The sequence below is a fragment of the Archocentrus centrarchus genome, chromosome 13 (genome assembly GCF_007364275.1).
Source record: "Archocentrus centrarchus isolate MPI-CPG fArcCen1 chromosome 13, fArcCen1, whole genome shotgun sequence".
Lineage (NCBI taxonomy): Eukaryota > Metazoa > Chordata > Actinopteri > Cichliformes > Cichlidae > Archocentrus > Archocentrus centrarchus.
In genome coordinates this window covers 4,318,575-4,340,686 of record NC_044358.1, presented here as the reverse complement: position 1 = coordinate 4,340,686, position 22,112 = coordinate 4,318,575, and the positions used below count along the sequence as shown (strand labels likewise).

General features: G+C 41.1%; 1 protein-coding gene across 1 annotated transcript in view; it reads left to right on the top strand.

Moving 5' to 3' along the window:
* The window catches only part of sgsm2 (small G protein signaling modulator 2), a 112,172-nt gene extending 90,858 nt beyond the window's left edge, over positions 1 to 21,314 (top strand). Inside the window, exons 12-23 of the mRNA XM_030744456.1 lie at positions 3,177 to 3,351; positions 4,125 to 4,189; positions 6,852 to 6,997; positions 13,224 to 13,352; positions 13,442 to 13,624; positions 15,751 to 16,137; positions 16,723 to 16,847; positions 18,260 to 18,342; positions 18,749 to 18,858; positions 18,946 to 19,042; positions 19,173 to 19,340; positions 19,838 to 21,314. Coding sequence (XP_030600316.1) covers positions 3,177 to 3,351; positions 4,125 to 4,189; positions 6,852 to 6,997; positions 13,224 to 13,352; positions 13,442 to 13,624; positions 15,751 to 16,137; positions 16,723 to 16,847; positions 18,260 to 18,342; positions 18,749 to 18,858; positions 18,946 to 19,042; positions 19,173 to 19,340; positions 19,838 to 19,926 — 1,757 coding nt within the window. The 3' untranslated portion in view covers positions 19,927 to 21,314. The remainder of the gene's footprint in view (positions 1 to 3,176; positions 3,352 to 4,124; positions 4,190 to 6,851; positions 6,998 to 13,223; positions 13,353 to 13,441; positions 13,625 to 15,750; positions 16,138 to 16,722; positions 16,848 to 18,259; positions 18,343 to 18,748; positions 18,859 to 18,945; positions 19,043 to 19,172; positions 19,341 to 19,837) is intronic.
* Positions 21,315 to 22,112: the final 798 nt, after the last annotated feature.

Sequence of the window (22,112 nt, the reverse complement as noted above, 5' to 3'; positions counted from 1 at the left end):
AAGGAAGATGGCAAGAAGTGGAAGAGGGAACTTCTGAGGTAAAAATCACCAAAGATTAAAAATAGATGGAAGCAGTTGTCTCTTGATTGTCTAATGCTGTCATGAAAATTATTTCTTATTGGTGGGAAGTTGCAGACTTAGAAATATATATATATTTTTTTTAATTTTAGGCATGAAAATAATCTGGAATGAGGTAAAGGTCTTCTGTTGTCTCCGTCTAGGTTTTGAATGAGTACTCCACTAATCAGTATTTTTATATTGATCATAGTAACATGTAAAATAAAAGGTCTCAGTTATAATTTCCAGTCTATAGAAAATTCGTGCCAAAGCTCAACAGAACTTTTCAGACTCTTCTAAGTAATCTAAGGATTACTTACTAAGAAGAGCAACATGTTAGAGTACTTTTGCATTTCCAAAAATTTACACCTCTTTGCAGTTGGCTTTCTTGTGGTGGATATTTGGTCCAGAGTTTGTGTAGCCTGCTTTACATTTACCACTGAGTGTATTACTTTACCTTATGACCCATCCAGTTGATACTGGGAGCATCTCCTCCACTATATAACCAACAAAAAGCTTGCTAATTTCCATCAAAGTGACAGCTGCAGTTGAGACATTATTCTTGTCCTCAACAGGCCTCGATATCCGCGTTGTGAAGCTCTTAGCTAGTTTGCAGGTGCTTCATCAAACTGTGAAGCAGAACCATTTAGCAGCTACCGAATCGTGGCGTGTACCTAGTTTTTCACAGGACTGCACAGAGTCCTGTGAAAACTTTCTTTGTCATATATACCTACAGTAATTGATTGAATTATGAATGTTGTATGTTATTACAGTACAAAAGTAAGTGCTCTAACGCACTTCTTTGTAACACATTACACACAGCACTGATCATTAGGTTGACAACTGCTAACATCAGCTGAAAAGATGTTAATGACTGAAATTATTTGTTTTTATGCAGTGTCCAAAAAACTGTTAATAACTTATGAAGCTCTGTGGTGCATTAAAACCCACACTGGATTTTTTTGGGAAGAAAATGTTTGTATCAATTTCTCAGCAAACCTATTATTTCTCAGCCAACATTCAAAAATGTTGAGGATAGCACTTGGATGATGTATCAGCACCCACATTTTTTTTTAGTTCAAGCCATGGTCGCATTGCTATGACAATACAATTTCTTAGGAGCACCAAGGGGGCTTCCAGATCCTGCCTTTACTTCTCTCCATGGTCAGTGAGCAGATCACTGCTTTTTTAGGATACCTAGTAGAGTCAGATAAAGCACTATCTCAGTCACTGGTTATCAGTTCAAATCACAGATTCACTTACAAATAAAATACATTTTTATTGTGTTTTATTTCTGAAAAATAATGGACACACTCTCCCATTCATTTGAATGGGAGAGTGTGTCCAAACCTTTGACTGGTACTGTACAGTCATTCAACATGTTTTTGTTTAGTTGCTGGTAGATAAGTGGCAGCTGGAGCTTAGATTGTGATCTAGAACAATAACATCCTGTCTTAAGAAAATGCTGCTTTTGTCACATATACTGTCACACGTCTGGGTGATACCACAGCAGCCGATGATACGCTTTCCTTACTGCCTCCTGTTCCTGCTTAATTTCACTCTCTCTGTTTCCTCTCTATCCTTCCAGCGCTCAGTAACACAGCTAAATCCACTTCCTTGGCAGGGATTCTTATGTAGACCTGTGAAAGACACACTGTCTGATGGACAGACTTGCTTTATAGTGACTGCAAATTTCTTTCAGCTGGTTGCAACACAGATCCAAACTTTCCCAGGTCTCCCCAGGTCAATGCCTTATGGGCTGCTTTGCATTCTGGGATGTACAGTGTTGGCTTAGAGATAAGAAAGGGTTTATCTCGAAGCATGCCTGAGTACTGTTGGGTTTACTCTGTTGTGGTTATGAATCGCTTTGATAGTTTGCTTAGTTTTTTGCACTCCTTTAATTTGACTTAACTCTGTTTCCCTCTTTTTGTACTTTCATTTCTCACTTGCAACATGCTTGACAGTTTTTGCATGGGGAATATGCATCTGTTTCATTGTTTTTTTTTAAACGACTGCGTGTTTCTGGGTATTTGTGATGGAAAATCCTTTCTCACAGTCTCCTCTGTTCGTTTTTGATTTCTCTCTTTCCTCTCTTCAGTTTTTTTCTTCTCTGTTTGTGCAGTCATTTGCTGCAATGCTATTCACTGTAATTCTTCACTAACCCCACCACCCCACCCTCCCCTCGCCCCGTCCACCACCCCCTCTCATTATGGTCCTGTGGGGTTCCGCAGTAGCTGAGACGTGGAGTCCTTGTGTGAGCGGGGTTGCCCAAACAGCTGTCGATCATGTCTAGTCCTAAAGTAATTAAGGGGGAGGCCAACTGTCGGTCTTGCTCCAGCACAATTTCTGTTTGCTTTTTTTTTTTTCTTTTTTTTTTTTTTTTTTTTGGTTCTGAAAATGATTTTTTTTTTTTTCTGGGGAGGTTTATTGAACAACCAAAGCACAGCTTCATATTCATGACAGGTCATCAGCTCCAACCTGAAGAATTAAGGTGAAGAGCATTTGTTTAATGTTGAAGTTTTTATGATTTTTTTTCCTCCCCTTTGTGTGCCCTTTTACCGGTGTCCATTTGTTTCGGTTGTTCCTGAGAGGATTTCTTTTGATGTCTCTTGTCTTGTTCTGGTTTTATGCATCCTGCACGGCCTGAGCGTGAGCCTCGTCCCTGCCCTCTCTTCTGTCAGTTCCTTCATTTCCACTCTTCTTCCTGTCTTCTGCTGTCCTGTTCATCTGGAGCGTTGTCCTGAGCTCTGCTGTCTCTCTTGCCTCCTCTCTGAATGAACTGAACCAGCATTGCATCCCTGCATCCTCTCAGCCTGTTTCTCCCATGGCACCGTTCCTACTTCTTAAATCATCCCCTTCCACTTTTGGTTTCCTCTCTTCGCCCGTTTTTCAAGCTCTCATATGTAACATGAGTCTAAAACTCTCCATCTACTCATCTCTTAATGTTATGATGATACATGGAAAGATGTATTTACGGTTGAGCTGAGGGACTTATGTCATAATATGTAAGGCATAGCCTTTCAAAATAGGAGAAGTAGAGTCATGAAAAGAGACGTGTCCATTTTGTCTCAGAGCACTAAAACCTTCCTGTCTTCTCACTTTCACTCTCTCTGACTTAGACCACGGGGAGATGATGGAGATGCAAGGCTTCGGAGGCAGCCCGTCGTCGTGGCAACAGACTGAAGTAACCACGCACGAGTCCCTGTGCCAGTCCTGCTCCACCGCTGGCAGCAACGTGTCCTTTGACTACGCATCTGGGTGTACCTGCATACATGACCCATCAGATATTCACACGTATGCATTAAAAAGGCAAACAAACCAATCTGGTTTTTGTGAACAGCACGCTGGGTTAAGCAGGAGATGTCACATGGATACGTACCTCACATAATTCCACCACATTATTTGTTTAAGCTAAAATAATGCAACACCTGCAATGTTACCTAATCTTACACACACACACAGTTGCATTTGTTTATAATAGTTATGTTCCTGGCGACTAATTTACAGATTTCAAAAATCTGAGGAAAGAAAATGTAATGAATCAGATATTCTAAAGTAAGAAAAGACTGAATTGAAGCAAAAATGATGATGAACATTGATTAAATAGTTCAGTATGAATGTAAGAAAGGCAAGAAAAGATGGCTACAAACTACTGGTACAAAGATGAGATTAAAAATGCTTCTTCTTCATTGATTTTGTTTCCACTGTACTGACATAATGCAGTTCATTAAATACATCTGTGCCTTATCCTGAATATATACATGACGCACATAACATAGGACAAACAAGGAGAGGTGGCGCAACAGAGGCCAAGAGCACAGTTTTGTTCAGGGGTCCTCTGTGGCGTTGATCCACCAACTCACAAAAGCAGCAGCGATTTTAGCCGCTGAGAGTACTGACCTCAAAAGCTGTTGGTTTTTAACTGTAATAAAGTAAAAGATTCTACTGGGCTGGAATCTAAACAATCCATCTGTGCTCTGAACTGATTGGAGGAGCAGATAAATGAGACAGATCCTACCTTTGACACCAGTGTGTTGATACTAAATTGTTTCTTTTCTTTTCACCAGTATTCCTCTTAAGATGCTCTGCCAGAACATGAAGCGGCAGATAGTCTCCAGAGCCTTCTATGGATGTAAGTACATTAAGTTGCTTTTGAATGACTGCAATGAATGACTTGATTTTAATAATGTAATATTTTATTTATTTTATTTTGGTGTAACACAGTAGACTGACACAGTGTGTCCAGACTTTTGGCTGGTACTGTATATATTATAGCTGTACTCTGCTTAGATGTTTAGGCAGCACTGTTGGCTTCCATGCAAGCACACAATTAATTTAGAATCAATTAAATTGATCTTAAAACTAATACAGGAGTTTCAGCTGCTGCTGATGAAGGAAAACATTTGCGAGCTGTAATGAAGGATGCCTCTGAATCAGTCATAAAATAGACTGTAATAAAATGCCAGAGTAATTTATATTGTTTAAAATAGTGTGCATCACAATGTCATTGTATCACAAATAGTTTAATAATTGAATTTAGTATAGTAATATGAGAATTATAGAACAATAGGAACAAATGCGATTGCATTTATATATTATTAGTACAGTTCACTACAGTGTCACATTTTAAACCTATTTAGAAAGAGATATTTTACAATTTAAAGCAGCTTGCAGATGCCAATCAGATGTGGGCAGCCTAAAGCAGCTTAAACAATGGGCCTTAAGCCTAGTTTACTCTGTTGTGGACACGGACGCTGGAGACCCTTTGACCAAGTAGTCATATCAAAGGTGGCAGTGCTCATCTTTGATATCGGCTTGAAGTCCACCGTCTAGGGAGCAGGCGTAGTTGGTGCATTGTAATGTAAATTTTCTGTTGAAGAGTCCGCATGGTCCAAGGTTATAATAGTTTTGGATTTTACATTATAGGTTAATTTTTTGTCTAATTCAGTTGGTTTTAATTAGTTTTAGAGTGGTTTTGCTTGTTTTTATTAGTTTTTTTTTTGTTTATTTTGTTTAATGCTTAGTTTTAGTTTAGTTTTTGTCAGGTGCGAGATTCAAGGTGCAAGAGTGACTATTGTGTAATAAGAACTCAGCAACAGATATAATTTTATTCAACAATCAGCAACCAACTGTTCACAAGATAGCAGCATTATGTGCTAAATGTGTCTAATACTAAGGACACAAATGAACATCATGAGACATTAACAGGAAGAAACATATAATCTCCAAAACCCCCCATGTGCTCGTATGCATGCCTGACAACATCGGGGGAACACTCCTAATGAGACGACGAATGATGTCCTGGGAAATCTCCATTATGTTCTGCCGAGCCTATAAAGGTCTGTTCATCCCTCCATGGATATGCCTCCCCAGATCATCACTGACCCACCACCAAACCAGTCATACTGAACAATGTTACAGGCAGCGCAGTGTTCTCCATGGCTTCTCCAGACCCTTTCATGTCTAACACATGTGCTCAGGGTGAACCTGCTGTCATCTGTGAGAAGCACAGAGTGCCAATGGACCTGCCAATTCTGTCATTCTATGGCAAACGCCAATCAGACTCCATGGAGTGAGCACAGAGCTGATTAGAGGATGTCGGGTTTCTGATTGTTTGGTCAAAGACATTCACACCAGTGGTTTGCTGGAGGACATTGTGTAGCTCTGTCAGTGCTCATCCTCTTCCTCTTTAAACAAAGGAGCAGATACTGATCCTGCTGATGGGTTAAGGACCTTCGATGGCCCTGTCCAGCTCTCCTAGAGTAACTGTCTGTCTCCTGGACTCTCCTCCATGCTCTGAGACTGTGCTGGGAGTCACAGCAAACCTTCTGGCAATGGCACGTATTGATGTGCCATCCTGGAGGAGTTGGACTACCTGTGCAACCTCTGTAGGGTCCAGGTATCACCTCATACTACCAGTAGTGATACTGACCCTGACCAAATGTAAAACTGGCTTAAAAAAAACAGTCTGAAAAGGTGAGGAGGGGAAAATGTCAGTGGCCTCCACCTGTTAAACCCACTCCTGTTTCGGGAGTTGTCTCATTGTTGCTCCTCTAGTGCACCTGTTGTTAATTTCATTAACACCAAAGCAGCTGAAGCTGATTAATAACCCCCTCTGCTACTTAACAGAGCAATATTCCAGAAGTTTAACTGACTTAATGTTATACTCTGATTAAAAAGTCTTCCTTTAATTTTTTGAGCACTGTATATTACTTCTTTTTGTTAATGTTGGATCTCCATGTTATTTTTCAATGTCTCAACACACTGACTACTTCCCCCTTTCCTGATTTCTTACTTCTTTTTTTTTGTTTGTTTTTTTTGCATATTTCTTAAACTTACATGTTTCAGATCAACATTAGACAAAGATAACCTGAATAAAAATACAGTTTTTCTATGATTTAAAGCAGGTGAGAAACAAAGTTATTGTTAGTGGTAGTGTTATGGTCTGGAGCTGCTTTGCTGCTTAAGGACCTGAACAATTTATCATACTTGATGGGCCCATGAATTCTGCTTTCTACCAGAAAATCTTGAAGGAAAATGTGCGTTACATGATACATAATAATTGCAGGGTCTTTACCTTACAATATAATGGTAGGTTTGGATGCTTTTTACCCTTAATAAATGAAATCATCATTCAAAAACTCAAAAATTTACTCTGGCCATCTTTGTCCAATATTAAAAATAGTTTGATGATCTGAAAAATGTGTGACAAGTATGCAAAAAATAAGAAACCAGAAAATGTACTCATCCTGACCTTACTGTGTGTACGTGTCCATGTCTCACTTGTCCATCAGGGCTGGCATACTGTCGCCACCTGTCCACAGTGCGGACTCATCTGTCAGCTCTGGTCAACCACAACATCGTCCCCCCAGACAGACCCTGCGAGGCATCTGGGGGGCTCAGCAAAGAGGTGTGGAGCAAGTACCAGAAAGACTGCAAGGTGGGTACAGCCATTAATCCTGCAAGTCCTGATGCCACAGGGAGCATAATAAGAATGTTCATTCCCTCCCCTCAGTCTGATACTCTTCCACCTCTCACACAATGGTAAATTTAAAACCCAGACACTGCAACAAATTCCCAAGTCCTCATCTAAGTCACTGATATTGATCCGCCCTCAAAGACACAGTAAGTGCAAATCTTATTTACAGTAATATTTGATAAAGTGAGATCATCTGATGCACACTGTGAGAAATGCTCCTTCAGAGCAAAGCAAAGAGAAATGTTATAGCACATGTAGAAATTTTAGAAGGAAATTTCTGCTGTATAAGAAATTCAACTAATCGAGTTACTGCATGGGAGGAGCTGAAATTTGTCATTGACAATTACAGAAAAAAACACTGACAGTTGAGGAGATCGTGTCCACTGCACTGTAAACTTGTATATAGCCGAGGCTAATTTCTAACGCCAGTCCCTTGATGGGCTTTAAAAGATGCCAGCGAGGCTACAATGTGTCCAACATGCTTTGTTCTGCTGGTTGAGCTTACAGTATGTAAAGGGGCAGATTATATGTACAGTATATATTTGCTTTGACCCCATAACACCCACCATCTTATTCAATTCAATTCAATTTTATTTCTTAAATCACAACAAACAGTCACGTCAAGGCACTTTATATTGTAAGGTGAAACCTCTACAATAATGACAGAGAAAACCCAACAATCAAAACAACCCCCTATGAGCAGCACTTGGGGACAGTGGGAAGGAAAAACACCCTTTTAACAGGAAGAAACCTCCAGCAGAACCAGGCTCAGGGAGGGGCAGTCATCTGCTGCGACCGGTTGGGCTGAGGGGAGAGAAAAGACATGCTGTGGAGGAGAGAAAGAGATTAATAATAACTGTCTCTGGAGCTTGAAAAAGGCGACTGGACTTCTTTTTGTTTCTTGAAGACGTTTCACCTCTCATCCGAAAGGCTTCTTCAGTTCTCAACCAAATGGTGGAGAGACCCAGGTATTTAAACCCCTGTGGGCGTAGTCCCCTGGAGGTGGTTATGACCCTCTATTGATCATGTGCGTGAACACATGTGCCCAGGTGTGAAGGGGGCGTGGGTCATATTTAATCAGTGGTTTCAGTTGAAACCAATTTAGGACTCCGCTCCATTGTTTCCTGTGGCCTATTGAGGTCACTGGAACAAAGGTGTGAATGGGGGTTGAGACGTCTGGGAAGGGAGCTCAGGACAGCACTGTAAGCGGGGGAAAGTTGGTGACGTAATCCACCTCCTCTGTTCAATGATGGTTGTTCACAGTGGACATAGATGGCTTCTTTCACTCCTCTTTCAAACCATCTGTTTTCCCTGTCCAAAATGTGAACATTGGCATCCTCAAAAGAGTGCCCTTTTTCCTTCAGATGCAGATGTACTGCTGAATCTTGTCCTGTCGAAGTGGCTCTTCTATGTTGTGCCATTCGTTTGTGAAGAGGCTGTTTGGTTTCACCAATGTAGAGGTCCGAGCACTCTTCACTGCACTGAACAGCATACACTACATCGCTGATCTTGTGTTTGGCGGGTTTGTCCTTGGGATGAACCAGTTTTTGTCTTAGGGTGTGACTTGGTTTGAAGTATACTGAGATGTCATGCTTGGAGAAAATTCTTCTGAGTTTCTCTGACAAGCCCGACACATATGGGATGACAATGTTGTTCCTCTTGTCCTTCCTATTCTCTGTAGTTTGTGTTTGGCCTTCATTCCTGTGCATCTTAGCTGATTTGATGAAGGCCCAGTTGGGGTAACCGCATGTTTTGAGGGCTTTCTTAATGTGTGTGTGTTCCTTATGCTTCCCTTCTGCCTTAGAGGGAACACTTTCCGCACGGTGTTGTAGGGTCCTGATCACCCCAAGTTTGTGTTCCAGAGGGTGGTGGGAGTCAAAGAGGAGATACTGGTCTGTGTGTGTGGGCTTCCGGTAAACTTCAATGTTGAGGCTTCCATCTTCCTCGATAAGCACCGCACAGTCCAGGAATGGTAACTTGTTATCTCTGGTGTCCTCCCTGGTAAAACGTATGTATTTATCCACTGAGTTGATGTGACGAGTGAAGGCTTCTACTTCATGGGTTTTGATTTTGACCCAGGTGTCATCTACATATCTGTACCAGTGGCTAGGTGCCATCCCTTTGAAAGAACCAAGAGCTTTACTTTCCACTTCCTCCATGTAAAGGTTGGCTACAATGGGAGACACTGGGGAGCCCATGGCACATCCATGCTTCTGTCTGTAGAATCCATCATTGTATTTAAAATATGTTGTGGTAAGGCAGAGATCTAAAAGTGCACAAATCTGATCTGGGGTGAGGCTGGTTCTGTTCAGTAAGGAATCGTCTTCCTGTAGTCGTCTTCTGACGGTCTCCACTGCCTCAGTTGTAGGTATGCAAGTGAAAAGTGAAACCACATCAAAGGACACCATGGTTTCATCTGGATCCAGTACAAGATTCTGGACCTTGTTAGTAAAATCTGTAGAGTTTTCAATGTGGTGGGGTGTGATGCCAACAAGCGGTGATAAGATGGTGGCGAGGTGTTTGGAAATGTTATAGGTGACCGAGTTTATACTGCTGATAATGGGTCGAAGTGGGACTCCTTCTTTGTGGATCTTTGGGAGTCCATAAATGCATGGAGTGGCTTCTCCAGGGTACAGGCGGTAGTAAGTGGGGCGGTCAATGGCTTTTTCCTTTTCAAGTTGTTGCAGGCAGCAAACAACTTTTTTCTTGTAGTTGCTTGTGGGATCACGTCTCAAGACCTCATAAGTATTGTTGTCACTGAGGAGTGTAGTAATTTTGTTGTGGTAATCCGATGAATTCAGCACAACCGTGCACCTCCCCTTGTCGGCTGGCAGTATGGTGATGTTTTGATCCTTGCTTAGGGCTGTGATGGCCTTCTTCTCCTGAATGGTGAGGTTGGATGGAGGAAGTCTTGCACTGGAGAGAGTGGCTGAAACTTTCATCCTGATCTGTTCTGCTTCAGGATGAGAAAGTTTGTTATTTCTTATAGCGGTTTCTGTCGCTGTGATGAGGTCTACTATAGGAAGCTGTTGTGGGGCTATGGCAAAGTTGAGTCCTTTGGCTAGCACATTTTCTTCTGGTTTGGTGAGGACCCTGTCTGATAGGTTCTTCACCCACTTTCCTTGGTTTCCATTGCTTATCGTGTCGTCCTGTTTGTTAACAGATGAATGGTATGCCTTGGTTTGCAGAGTTTGAAATTTACGTAGTTGTCTTTCCTTGCCTTTGATGTGTTGTGCGAGCTGGGCTTTGTCCACAAATGTAGAAACTTCTTCTGCGATGGTGTGAGGTAAGAGTGATGAGAGTTTCTGCTGAGTCTGGTGGATTTTGTTCTGGAGTGCATCTATGGTGAAATGGACCTGTCTTATCCTTTCACTCAAAAGGTGGTTCTGTGCTCTCCATAGAATTTGGTCAGCTCTATGTCCTTTTACTGTGGACCCAAGGTGCATACTCTTGGGAACCAGTCTGGACTGTCTGCATCTCAAGTTGAAACGAAGGTGGTTCCTGTAGTCCGCTAGCTTTCTTGAGTCCCTTTCATACTCCCGCACCAATTGAAGGGTGTTCCTCCCAAAGTGCAAGGCAATATGTCTGTGTAGATTCTCAGTCATCCAGGTCATAGTAGTCTCTGGAGCTTGAAAAAGGCGACTGGACTTCTTTTTGTTTCTTGAAGACGTTTCACCTCTCATCCGAAAGGCTTCTTCAGTTCTCAACCAAATGGTGGAGAGACCCAGGTATTTAAACCCCTGTGGGCATAGTCCCCTGGAGGTGGTTATGACCCTCTATTGATCATGTGCGTGAACACATGTGCCCAGGTGTGAAGGGGGCGTGGGTCATATTTAATCAGTGGTTTCAGTTGAAACCAATTTAGGACTCCGCTCCATTGTTTCCTGTGGCCTATTGAGGTCACTGGAACAAAGGTGTGAATGGGGGTTGAGACGTCTGGGAAGGGAGCTCAGGACAGCACTGTAAGCGGGGGAAAGTTGGTGACGTAATCCACCTCCTCTGTTCAATGATGGTTGTTCACAGTGGACATAGATGGCTTCTTTCACTCCTCTTTCAAACCATCTGTTTTCCCTGTCCAAAATGTGAACATTGGCATCCTCAAAAGAGTGCCCTTTTTCCTTCAGATGCAGATGTACTGCTGAATCTTGTCCTGTCGAGGTGGCTCTTCTATGTTGTGCCATTCGTTTGTGAAGAGGCTGTTTGGTTTCAAACAGCTGTTTGTGAACAACCATCATTGAACAGAGGAGGTGGATTACGTCACCAACTTTCCCCCGCTTACAGTGCTGTCCTGAGCTCCCTTCCCAGACGTCTCAACCCCCATTCACACCTTTGTTCCAGTGACCTCAATAGGCCACAGGAAACAATGGAGCGGAGTCCTAAATTGGTTTCAACTGAAACCACTGATTAAATATGACCCACGCCCCCTTCACACCTGGGCACATGTGTTCACGCACATGATCAATAGAGGGTCATAACCACCTCCAGGGGACTACGCCCACAGGGGTTTAAATACCTGGGTCTCTCCACCATTTGGTTGAGAACTGAAGAAGCCTTTCGGATGAGAGGTGAAACGTCTTCAAGAAACAAAAAGAAGTCCAGTCGCCTTTTTCAAGCTCCAGAGACTACTATGACCTGGATGACTGAGAATCTACACAGACATTAATAATAACTAATGATTAAATGCAGAGTGGGTTGTAAACAGAGTAAAAAGAGGTGAATGAAAAATATTCAGTGCATCATGGGAACCCACCCAAGCCTAGCAGCATAACTAACGGATGGTCCAGGGTCACCTGATCCAGCCCTAACTACTGTAAAAGCTTTATCAAAAGGAAATTTTTAAGCCTAATCTTAAAAATAGAGAGGGTGTCTGTCTCCTGAATCCAAGCTGGGAGCTGGTTCCACAGAAGAGGGACCTGAAAGCTGAAGGCTCTGCCTCCCATTCTACTCCTAAGTATCCTAGGAACCACAAGTAAGCCAGCAGTCTGAGAGCGAAGTGCTCTATTTGGGTGATATGGTACTATGAGGTCTTTGAGATAAGATGGGGCCTGATTATTCAAGACCTTGTATGTGAGGAGAAGGATTTTAAATTCTATTCTATATTTAACAGGGAGCCAATGAAGAGAAGCCAATATGGGAGAAATCTGCTCTCTCTTTCTAGTCCCTGTCAGTACTCTAGCTGCAGCATTTTGGATCAGCTGAAGGCTTTTCAGGGAGCTTTTAGGACAGCCTGATAATAATGAATTACAATAGTCTAGCCAAGAAGTAATAAATGCATGAATTAGCTTTTCATCAAGTGTCTTAGCTCCACTTAAGCCAACTTTCTCGTGACTGACTCCCCCTCATAAACAGAAAGCTTGAAGCTAAATCTGGCTTATGGGCAGATCCAAGAGGAGAAAAGAAACTCTGAAACTGAGCAGTGCAGTTAGAGCTGTCTGAAGTCTGAGCTTGGCTCACAGGGATTAGTACTAGTTATGGTGACCTTATTATATGAAACTTTGGCCATGTTTTAAATATACAGTACTTAAGTCCAGTAAGTGGCTAACTGTACTGACTAACTTTACAGCACTTTTTTGGAACAGTGGGTTGCTTCAAGGTGCTGTGAAAAGTATAGTATAGTCATATATAGCAGGACTTTGGCTTATTCTTTCCTATGTTTCCTATTGTTGATTTGTAAAGCACAGAGCCTGTTTAAATAAAGTAAACTAAAGCATATCTCTATAACTCTAACTTTATAATTGAGTTTCAGTTACCTCATAGTTAAACTTGTTTCTGTTTTTCTTCTCTACCCTCATATATATAATTTCACCTTGTAATATAGTATATTAATTGTGAGTCAGGGCTCATGGACTGCTCCTGCTGTCTTGGCTTCTTCACTTTAATGAAAATTTAATGAGATTCAGTGAAATTAAGTCTCACTGTGATACCATCATAGCTATTAAAGCAGCCACACTAATCATTCATCAGCTCCAATAAAGTCATCATTACTAATTTACACTCTATTCATATCTGTGTCGTTTATCTATGTCTTCCTCTGTATGAAGCACCATCACTCTTTCTCTCCTTCCATTATTGATGCACTTCCTCTCAGGCGTTTTCTTTCTTATTATCTTCTTTTTTTGCGTACCTTCCTGATATTGTTTCACTGTGTGTGTGTGGCTTGTGTATGCGTGTATGTGTGTTTACACAGAACTATAAGGAGCTGGAGCTGCTCCGGCTGGTTTATTATGGCGGAGTGCAGCACGACATCAGGAAGGAGGTCTGGCCTTTCCTGCTGGGACACTATAAGTTCGGCATGAGCAAAAAGGACATGAGCAAGGTACAGTGCACACACACACACACACACACACACATGCAATTCTCTTAATTTGCTTTTTGGATAATTCTATGTGATAATTCCCAATGAAGATTGATGCAAAGATCAGCGAGCGCTACCAGCAGGTGATGCGGGAGTGGAAGGCCTGTGAGGTGATCGTCAAGCAGAGGGAGAAGGAGATGCAGTCAGCCATCTTTGCCAAGCTCTCCTCGGGCAGCAGCATCGACAGCCACGTCCTGCGGCTCGTGCATAGAGACTCCACACTCAGCAATGAGGTGAAGAAACCCAGAGCAATATATCATCCACTCAGTGATACATTTTATTAAGTTGGGAGATGACAGTTTATTAAACAGATTTAATATAAATGTTAATATATACTGTTATACAAGTAATACACAAAGTGCTAGGGTGTGTGAATGAGGGTTATATTATCCTCAAATCCTAATTTTGTATCAGCAGTATCCAGACTCAGTACATTGTGCTGCAAGCTGTATATTTTTTATACTCTCTTCATTTCAGGCAGTGTTATTTTGGACTAAGACTTCCATGGAGACATGGATGGTCCAGTAAAACCATGCTAGTGGTTGAATTGAAGGAAATGCACGTTCCAATGTTTCTGGATATATTGAAATCAATAAAACATATATGGATAATTAACATTAACAAAAGTACAATTAAAAGCAGTTTAATTGAGTTATGTTGCAAAAGTATCTACTGGGAAAAATGCTACTGAATGCTTTTCAGTAAGTTTAAAAAAAGTGTTAATGCCAGAAGTGCAGTCCTGGTTCTTATCACATCATCACCACAGGTGCAGGTCTCCACGGGGCTCCCTGGTCACATGAAGACAATCAGTCTGCCAAATCGTTCTATAATTCTTCAGAAGATATTTCTTTTAATATTAAGTGACTCGTTTTGGCAAATGGGAGAGAATAATGTAATGTTTCTTAATGAATTACTTGTTAATTACATGTGTTTATCCTGTGGCCCATCGGTAGCTGAAACATTAAATCATATCAACATAAAAGAATAGTAGACTGGAAATAAAGACAGATTTAGCCAGTGTGACATCCCTCACTGATTTGTGATGCACTTTTTGAATTTTTGGAACAAGGAGAATCCACATTTGGATAAGAGGATGGAGTGCTAAGTTTTAGCTACTGCTAGCAAGGTTGGTGAGCAGGGTCCACGGACTATATGAGTGCACACCTGTAAATTTGTGTTAACTAACATTCAAACAATATAATATAATTTTACACGGCAAAATTGGACTCCAAACTTCTTGGACAAGCTGTTAGTTCAGGACCAACCGTGTTATTTGTCAGATAACACATTAACAATTCTCCAAATGGCACTGACAGCACAAAGACAGCTGAAAGATCCAGTTCAGTGACTCAAATTAGCAGAGGTGAGTCTAAGCAGACAACTGCCATCAACAGCTGCTTGTTTCTTCATCCACACGTCAGTCAAAGCAGTCGTGCCCCTACCTTAAGCCTTAAGGATGAGTTATTTTAAAACAAAAGGCTGTAAAGTTGGGCATTCTAACATGGCAGTCTGTGGAGGTTAACTCACTTTTGGAGCCAACCTCAAGTGGCCATTGGAGAAACTGCAGTTTTTGGCACTTCCTCGTGGGCTTCATTTTTTGACCCGCTTGGTCTGACCATGATTAATTAAATGGTAAATCCCGTAACAAGGATTGACACTGTTCTTATTATGAATAAGATTGGAAAGCACCTACTGCTTTTAGCATTAATAAGAATAGTTCTTTCAACATTAAACATCTACTCATAACTGAGCAATACAAATTACATCTTTATTTAAAAGGACAGATTTCAGCAGTAGGATCAAATACTGATGAAGCTGATTATAAATGCATTTTTAACAGTGTTTGGGCTCACAGTCCCACCATCTCCACAATGTCTGAAAATCATTAACATTGGAAATAAAGATTCAAAGGATAAACTGTTGGGAAAGGTAACACAAATGCAAGACTCACCATCGTCATTATTATATGTATACACTTATTTTATTTTTTACGATGTATATATTTTTATACATTCTCTTATTTTCTGTATTTTTAATACATTTTATTTTCTGTATATTTTTAGATTATATTGGATTATTATGTTTTTATTTTAGAAAGTTTGACTTTCTATTGCATGGCACTGAACAGGAGTGGCCCTCCAATCTCATTGTACTGTATAATGACAATAAAGGCAATCTATTCTATTCTATTCTACAAAGCAGAGTAAAAAGTACAATACACAGACACACTAACTGAAAATAAAATTAAGATAATAGTCATGTAAAATCAGTCAAACTGTTGCATGTACAGTTTCTTAGCCTGACCAAAATTACTGCCCCCTTTGTCCTCCATTACTTCTAAAGCTCCATCCTCTTTCAGGTATTCATGTCCGTAGATGAGCCGGATGCAGGAAGCCAGGAGACCCCCAGCGGAGAGGACAGTACACCCACAATGACCAACTTGGTCCCACCCGCAGCTCTCCCACCAGAAGAGCGTCCTCTGGTAGAATTTGATTCCCCCGACTCAGGGCTCCCCTCCTCCAGAAACTACTCTGTGACCTCTGCTCACTCCCAGATCCTGTCTAGCATTGATGATGGTCAGAGCACAGAGGAGGAGGGTGGGGGTGGGGAGGATGACAGGACTCCCAGTGAGCTGGTGGGGTGCCATGACTCTCTGACAGAAGACAGGCTATGCAGTCAGCTGGACAAACTGGTGACCAATGGAGCAGCTGCTGAGGGGACGTCACCTTCACTCTCTTCCTATACAGTACGTACAGTATGTGGATACATTATGAGCGTTTATTTAATCTGACTGGGCAGTTAGCGGAGACCACACCAACAACTAACTTAAAGGCTAAAACCGAAGGCTAGAATTTTCAGCACACTACATTCAAAATTAATGAACACGCAAACTTTTTTTTAAATGCTTGTTTCATATTTTATTGATTTTTGGATTAATAGGTGTCAACAATAAAAATATTCAAAGAAAAAGAAAAAGCAAAAGTATTGTTTCATTACTATATATATATATATATATATATATATATATATATATATATATATATATATATATATATATATATATATATATACTGTATATATATACTGTATATATATATATATATATATATATATATATATATACATGCAGCCTGGCATGATAGTGACACTCTAACAATAACATCAAGGAGAAAAAGCTCATTGATTGGCTTCTCAACCAGAATCTTCACACAAGTTAAAAAACCTCAGTATATCTCTGCTTTGTGGAAGGCAATAAAAATATATAAAGATTCCAAAGAAGCTCAGATTAAAACTCACAAAGTAACGCTGAAATGAATCTTTCTTTTGACAGATCGAGTTGTTGGACACAGTTGCCCTCAACCTCCACAGGATAGATAAAGATGTGCAACGCTGTGACCGCAACTATTATTACTTCACCACAAGCAACCTGGAGAAACTACGCAACATCATGTGCAGGTAGAGAATGACCTGAAGAAATATGAAATATGCACTATGAAAGGTTTTCAACAGAGTGACAAACTAATTTTACTTCATGTATCACATAGTGCTGAATTTGATTTTAAATGGGCCAGACAAGTAAAATAATTGCATAACATCGGTTTGAATGGAATATGTTTTAGTAGTTCCACATTCAGTCAGTGCAGCATCATTACAAAAAAAAGTTACTGTTGAATATCAAAGAAATGCATCTGTGTAGCTCCTTGGCTTCACTGTCTTACTTGTGTGGTATTTTGGGCACTGGGTAACGTCTCTGTTAGTAAGAAGGTTGTAAATCTGATTCAGGCTTCTGGCTCAGATAAAAGGAACAGTTCAGGCACCGTTCTCATCGCTTGTTCTGTTCTTGCTTCCTGATAAGTCCAAAAATGTCGTCTGCAGTTTTCACACATTGCAGAGACAGACAGATCAGAACCTTCAGCAGGCTGGTTCTAGCCATTGGGCCACATGGCAGATGACATTGTGAAACCTCTCAAGCGCAGCTTTAAATGCAGTGTATACTCGCTGCTTAATACCAAACAGCAGGGCAAAAAGTTAGCAGTTAGTGCCAGATCTTCACAGGAGATGGCAGATTGTAATAGAGAAAAAGAAAGTGAACTTTGGACTTGCAATGCAGTCATCATGTCGATAATGATGAATGCTAAAGTTGATTTCATAGTGTGGCAATTATTTTACCAACCTAAAAGAGGGATGCCCTTGCATGTTGTAAATGCTACTCTCAAATAACTGTTTGAGCTTTAAGTAAAGGGTGAATAACAGAATGTAAAAATATTAATTATGATCACTGTTGTGAGTAAAAGTGCATTTACTTGAGTTAAATGTTCCTATTGCTGCATTAACTTGGATGTTTTTGCCACTTGGGGGCAGCACAGCATGTTTACAAACTAAACCTCACACAGTCCTGTTTACATATTAAGTTGATATGGAGAATTAATTAGTTTAATTAGTTTGATTCAGCATGTTTGAGTTCACCTAACACCAGCCAATGTTGGGTGTCTGCTAGTGCAGTTGGGCTTTTTTTTTGCTAAAACACCACCCTGCTCAACTACAGTAGAAAAGCATCATAGTTGATCCAGTTTTTGTCTAGAGCAGCTTTAAGTATCAGATCATTATGCAGAGAAGTGTTATTTAATTGATGCATTGATGAGTAGGTGGTGAGGTGGAGGCAAGTCATTTATACAGTGAGAAGCAGCAGTTTTATCTCTAACAGTGTACTGTTTCTGTTTATTTGTGGAGAGTGAATCACCGGCATTTGTAATAACTATAGCTACACACCCTCAGTGCAATGTGTGCATTAAACCTAGTGAATCGGATATGTATGCTCTCTTATTAATCTTTAGTCTGTCTCGCTTGTGTCTGCTTCTTCCCTGCAGCTATGTGTGGGAGCATTTAGAGATTGGCTACGTTCAGGGCATGTGTGACCTCCTTGCTCCGCTCATGGTCATTCTGGATGATGGTGAGAGAAAAGAATGTATCTTTGTGACTGAAATCATTTCAAGTCACCTCCACTAAAGGCAATAGAACTAAAGCTAATAAGCTGAATTTAACAATGAAAATCAAGTTTAGGTACACTGTACAGCTGTCAAACATCATACACAAGGATGATTGTTTGCACTGGATCTAGGTCAGTGCAGAGTTTGGTAAAGCACGTCTTTGTTGATTCAGATCACTTTGGCAGTGAACTGTCTGCTTGTAAGGCAGTGGCAGAAAGAGCTCATTTTCAGTTCTAATTTCATCTACATTTGAATTGGATCTGGGACTTATTATTTATTGCAGGAAAAATGTTCAATAAAGTGATCATTTGACTTTGTTAAGAGCACCATCCAGATTGTGTGACCATTAATTCCATCTTTGTGTCTCAGAGTGCCTGGCCTACAGCTGTTTCACTCAGCTAATGAAAAGGATGAGTCAGAACTTCCCTAATGGTGGAGCCATGGACACACACTTTGCTAACATGAGGTCACTAATCCAGGTGATGGATAATATTTATACTGTGTGTGTATTAGACAGAGAGAAAGATATACTCCAGCTGATACCCTGCTGTTCTGTGTGATGTCAGATCCTGGACTCTGAGCTGTTCGAGCTGATGCAGCAGAATGGAGATTACACTCACTTCTACTTCTGTTACCGATGGTTTCTGCTGGACTTCAAGAGAGGTGAACCCTTCATCTTCCTAGTGCTCGACTCTTCCTCTCCTCTTCCCTGACATTTCTATGTTCCAAGTATGGATGAAGTAAGAAAAGGTGCTGTTTAGAAATGCTGATTATGGAAATGTGCTGTGTGCAGAGCTCCTGTACGACGATGTGTTTGCAGTGTGGGAGGTGATCTGGGTGGCTCCCAGGATTTCCTCACAGCACTTTGTCCTCTTCCTGGCCTTGGCACTGGTCACAGTTTACCGTGAGATCATCATAGACAACAACATGGATTTCACCGACATTATTAAATTCTTTAATGGTAGGACATATGTTCATAGTTTACCTATTATTATTCTGTCATACCCATCAGTGGAGATCAGAAATATACAATAGTCATGGAGAGTTATGTGCCAAGTTTATTTTAATCTGTCCTGGGGTTTGGGCAGTGAGGATGAAACTTCTGTGTCTGTGGTTCAGTGTCTAGTGCACCCAATGTACAGCCATTGAGTGTTATGGTGGTTAGCGCTGTCCCCTCACAGCAAAAAGGTTCTTGGTCCGGCTTCCTCCAAAAGACATGTTAGGTTGACTTGTAACTCTAAAACAAATTTGTAACATTACAGTGTCAGTGAAGGGGTTCATGAGCTCATCAGTTAGGGCTACAATGGCAAAATCACACAAAGCTGTTAGCAGCCACTGGTGTAGCTTACCTGGCTAAATCTTGGACTTGAGTTCTCAGATGAATATTAGGCAGTTTGTCTATAAACTGCATTGTACTTACATGTTGGCAGCATCTCTAACCGTGTGTCTGATCCACAGAGATGGCTGAGCGTCATGACGTCCAGCATATCTTGAAGATAGCGCGTGACCTGGTGCACAAAGTCCAGTCTCTGATGGACAACAAGTAACTGATGAAGAAGGGAGAAAGAGGAATGGGAGGATGCAAAGGAAGAGTGTCTGACCCTGTTGGAAACTAGATTCCTCCTCACGTCCCTCAGAGAAGGAGCATTTCCTGCCTCCATTTATTCAGGCCACAACTGGTTGGTCGAAGTGTCCCCTTTATCCAGATGAAGGCCCCAGGAATGGGGCGGGAGCGCTGCTGATTAGGCCTGGCATTGGAGCTCGGCCCAGATCTGTTTACATTATCCTTCACATGGAATGCCCATGGTATCTGTTCGGACATGTGGATTTGTCTGCATGCTTGTGAGTTTGATCACACTGTGAACGCATCCTTGAGTCTCCCCAGTCTTACAGAGTTTGTGTGCGTGCATGACACACACACACACACACACACACACACACACACACACACACACACACACACACACACACACTATTCTGGCTCTGTCATGACTCAGTTTTCTAAAGTCGCACTCTTTTCCTCGACTCTGAACCAGAACATGTTGGATGCCTGTCAGGAAAGCTGAGGCTCTCAGTGTTTGGCAAATGTGTTCCTCCATGCAGTGCCAACTTTGGCCACTAGAGTGCAGGATTTACTCACAGCATTGTCAGAGGAGCAGAAGACTTAGCCACGAAGACGTTTTCATTAGTGACCAAATGGACTGTGCCAACTACCTTTTCATGAGTGTTTTCTACAAGCATGTGTGTTTTTATCCCCCTCTTTTCTTTTTGTCTACAAGGTCATTATGACACAAATGTTGCCTTTTTCAGTAACAGCCCAAGGTACTTACTTGCACTTTGTTGTGAGGGTGTCATTCATGGTTTCTGTGAAGGCCACACCACAGTCTGTGGTGGCCAGAGGAGCCTGCAAAAGGCCACTTTTTAGAAACTCAGGATGAATTGCAGCCAGCTTTTCTGAGCATGTCAGTCAGTGAAGCATGTTTAATCCTCAATCCAAAACAGAAGACCAGAGTTACAGCAGAGCACAACAGGAAATGTAAGAGCACATTTAAGGCCTTACTCCTTATTCTGCCACATTTATCAAGGCCACAGCTACCTTTATCACTGATACTTATGAGATCTACACATGATCATTCATAGAATACCATATTTGGTCAGTTTTAACTTTTCTTTTTTAAAACTCAAAAAGTGTTTAAGCTGTTTGCTTCCATGATCTCATACTTCTAAAAGTGTGGCTCGGGTTAGATTTCAGTTAGCCTACAAAAAATGACCGAATTTTAAAGGCAGTAAAACAAAATGACTAAAGGACGATTGAAAACATTTACTGTTCATTAAAAAGCATCATTCAGTTCAATTCAGTTTTATTTATATAGCAAGAAATTACAGCAGTCACCTCAAGGCGCTTTGTATTGTGGGTAAAGACCCTACAATAATTACAGAGAAAACCCAAATCCCAAACCCAAAACACCCTTTTAACAGGAAGAAACCTCCAGCAGAACCAGGCTCAGGGAGGGGCAGTCATCTGCTGTGACCGGTTGGGCTGAGGGAGAGAAAAGACATGCTGTGGAAGAGAGCCAGAAATTAATAATTACTAATGATCAAATGTAGTGTATAAACAGAGTGAAAAGGGATGAATGAAAAGAAACACTCAGTGCATCATGGGACCCCCCCTCCCCAAGCAGCCTAGGCCTATTGCAGTGTAACCAAGGGATGGTTCAGAGACAGCTGATCCAGCCCTAATTCTAAACTTTATCATAAAATTTTAAGCCTATTCTTAAAAATAGAGAGGGTGTCTGCCTCCCATTCTACTCTTAAGTATCCTAGGAACCACAAGTAAGCCAGCAGTGTGACAGCGAAGTGCTCTGTTGGGGTGATATGGTCCTATGAGGTCTTTGAGATAAGATGGGGCCTGATTATTCAAGACCTTGTATGTGAGGAGAAGAATTTTAAATTCTATTCTGTATTTAACAGGGAGCCAATGAAGAGAAGCCAATATGGGAGAAATATGCTCTCTCTTTCTAGTCCCTGTCAGTACTCTAGCTGCAGCATTTTGGATCAGCTGAAGGCTTTTCAGGGAGCTTTTAGGACAGCCTGATAATAATGAATTACAATAGTCTAGCCAAGAAGTAATAAATGCATGAATTAGCTTTTCAGCATCACTCTGAGAAAGGATGTTTCTAATTTTAGAAATATTGTGCAAATGCAAAAAAGCGGTCCTACATATTTGTTTAAT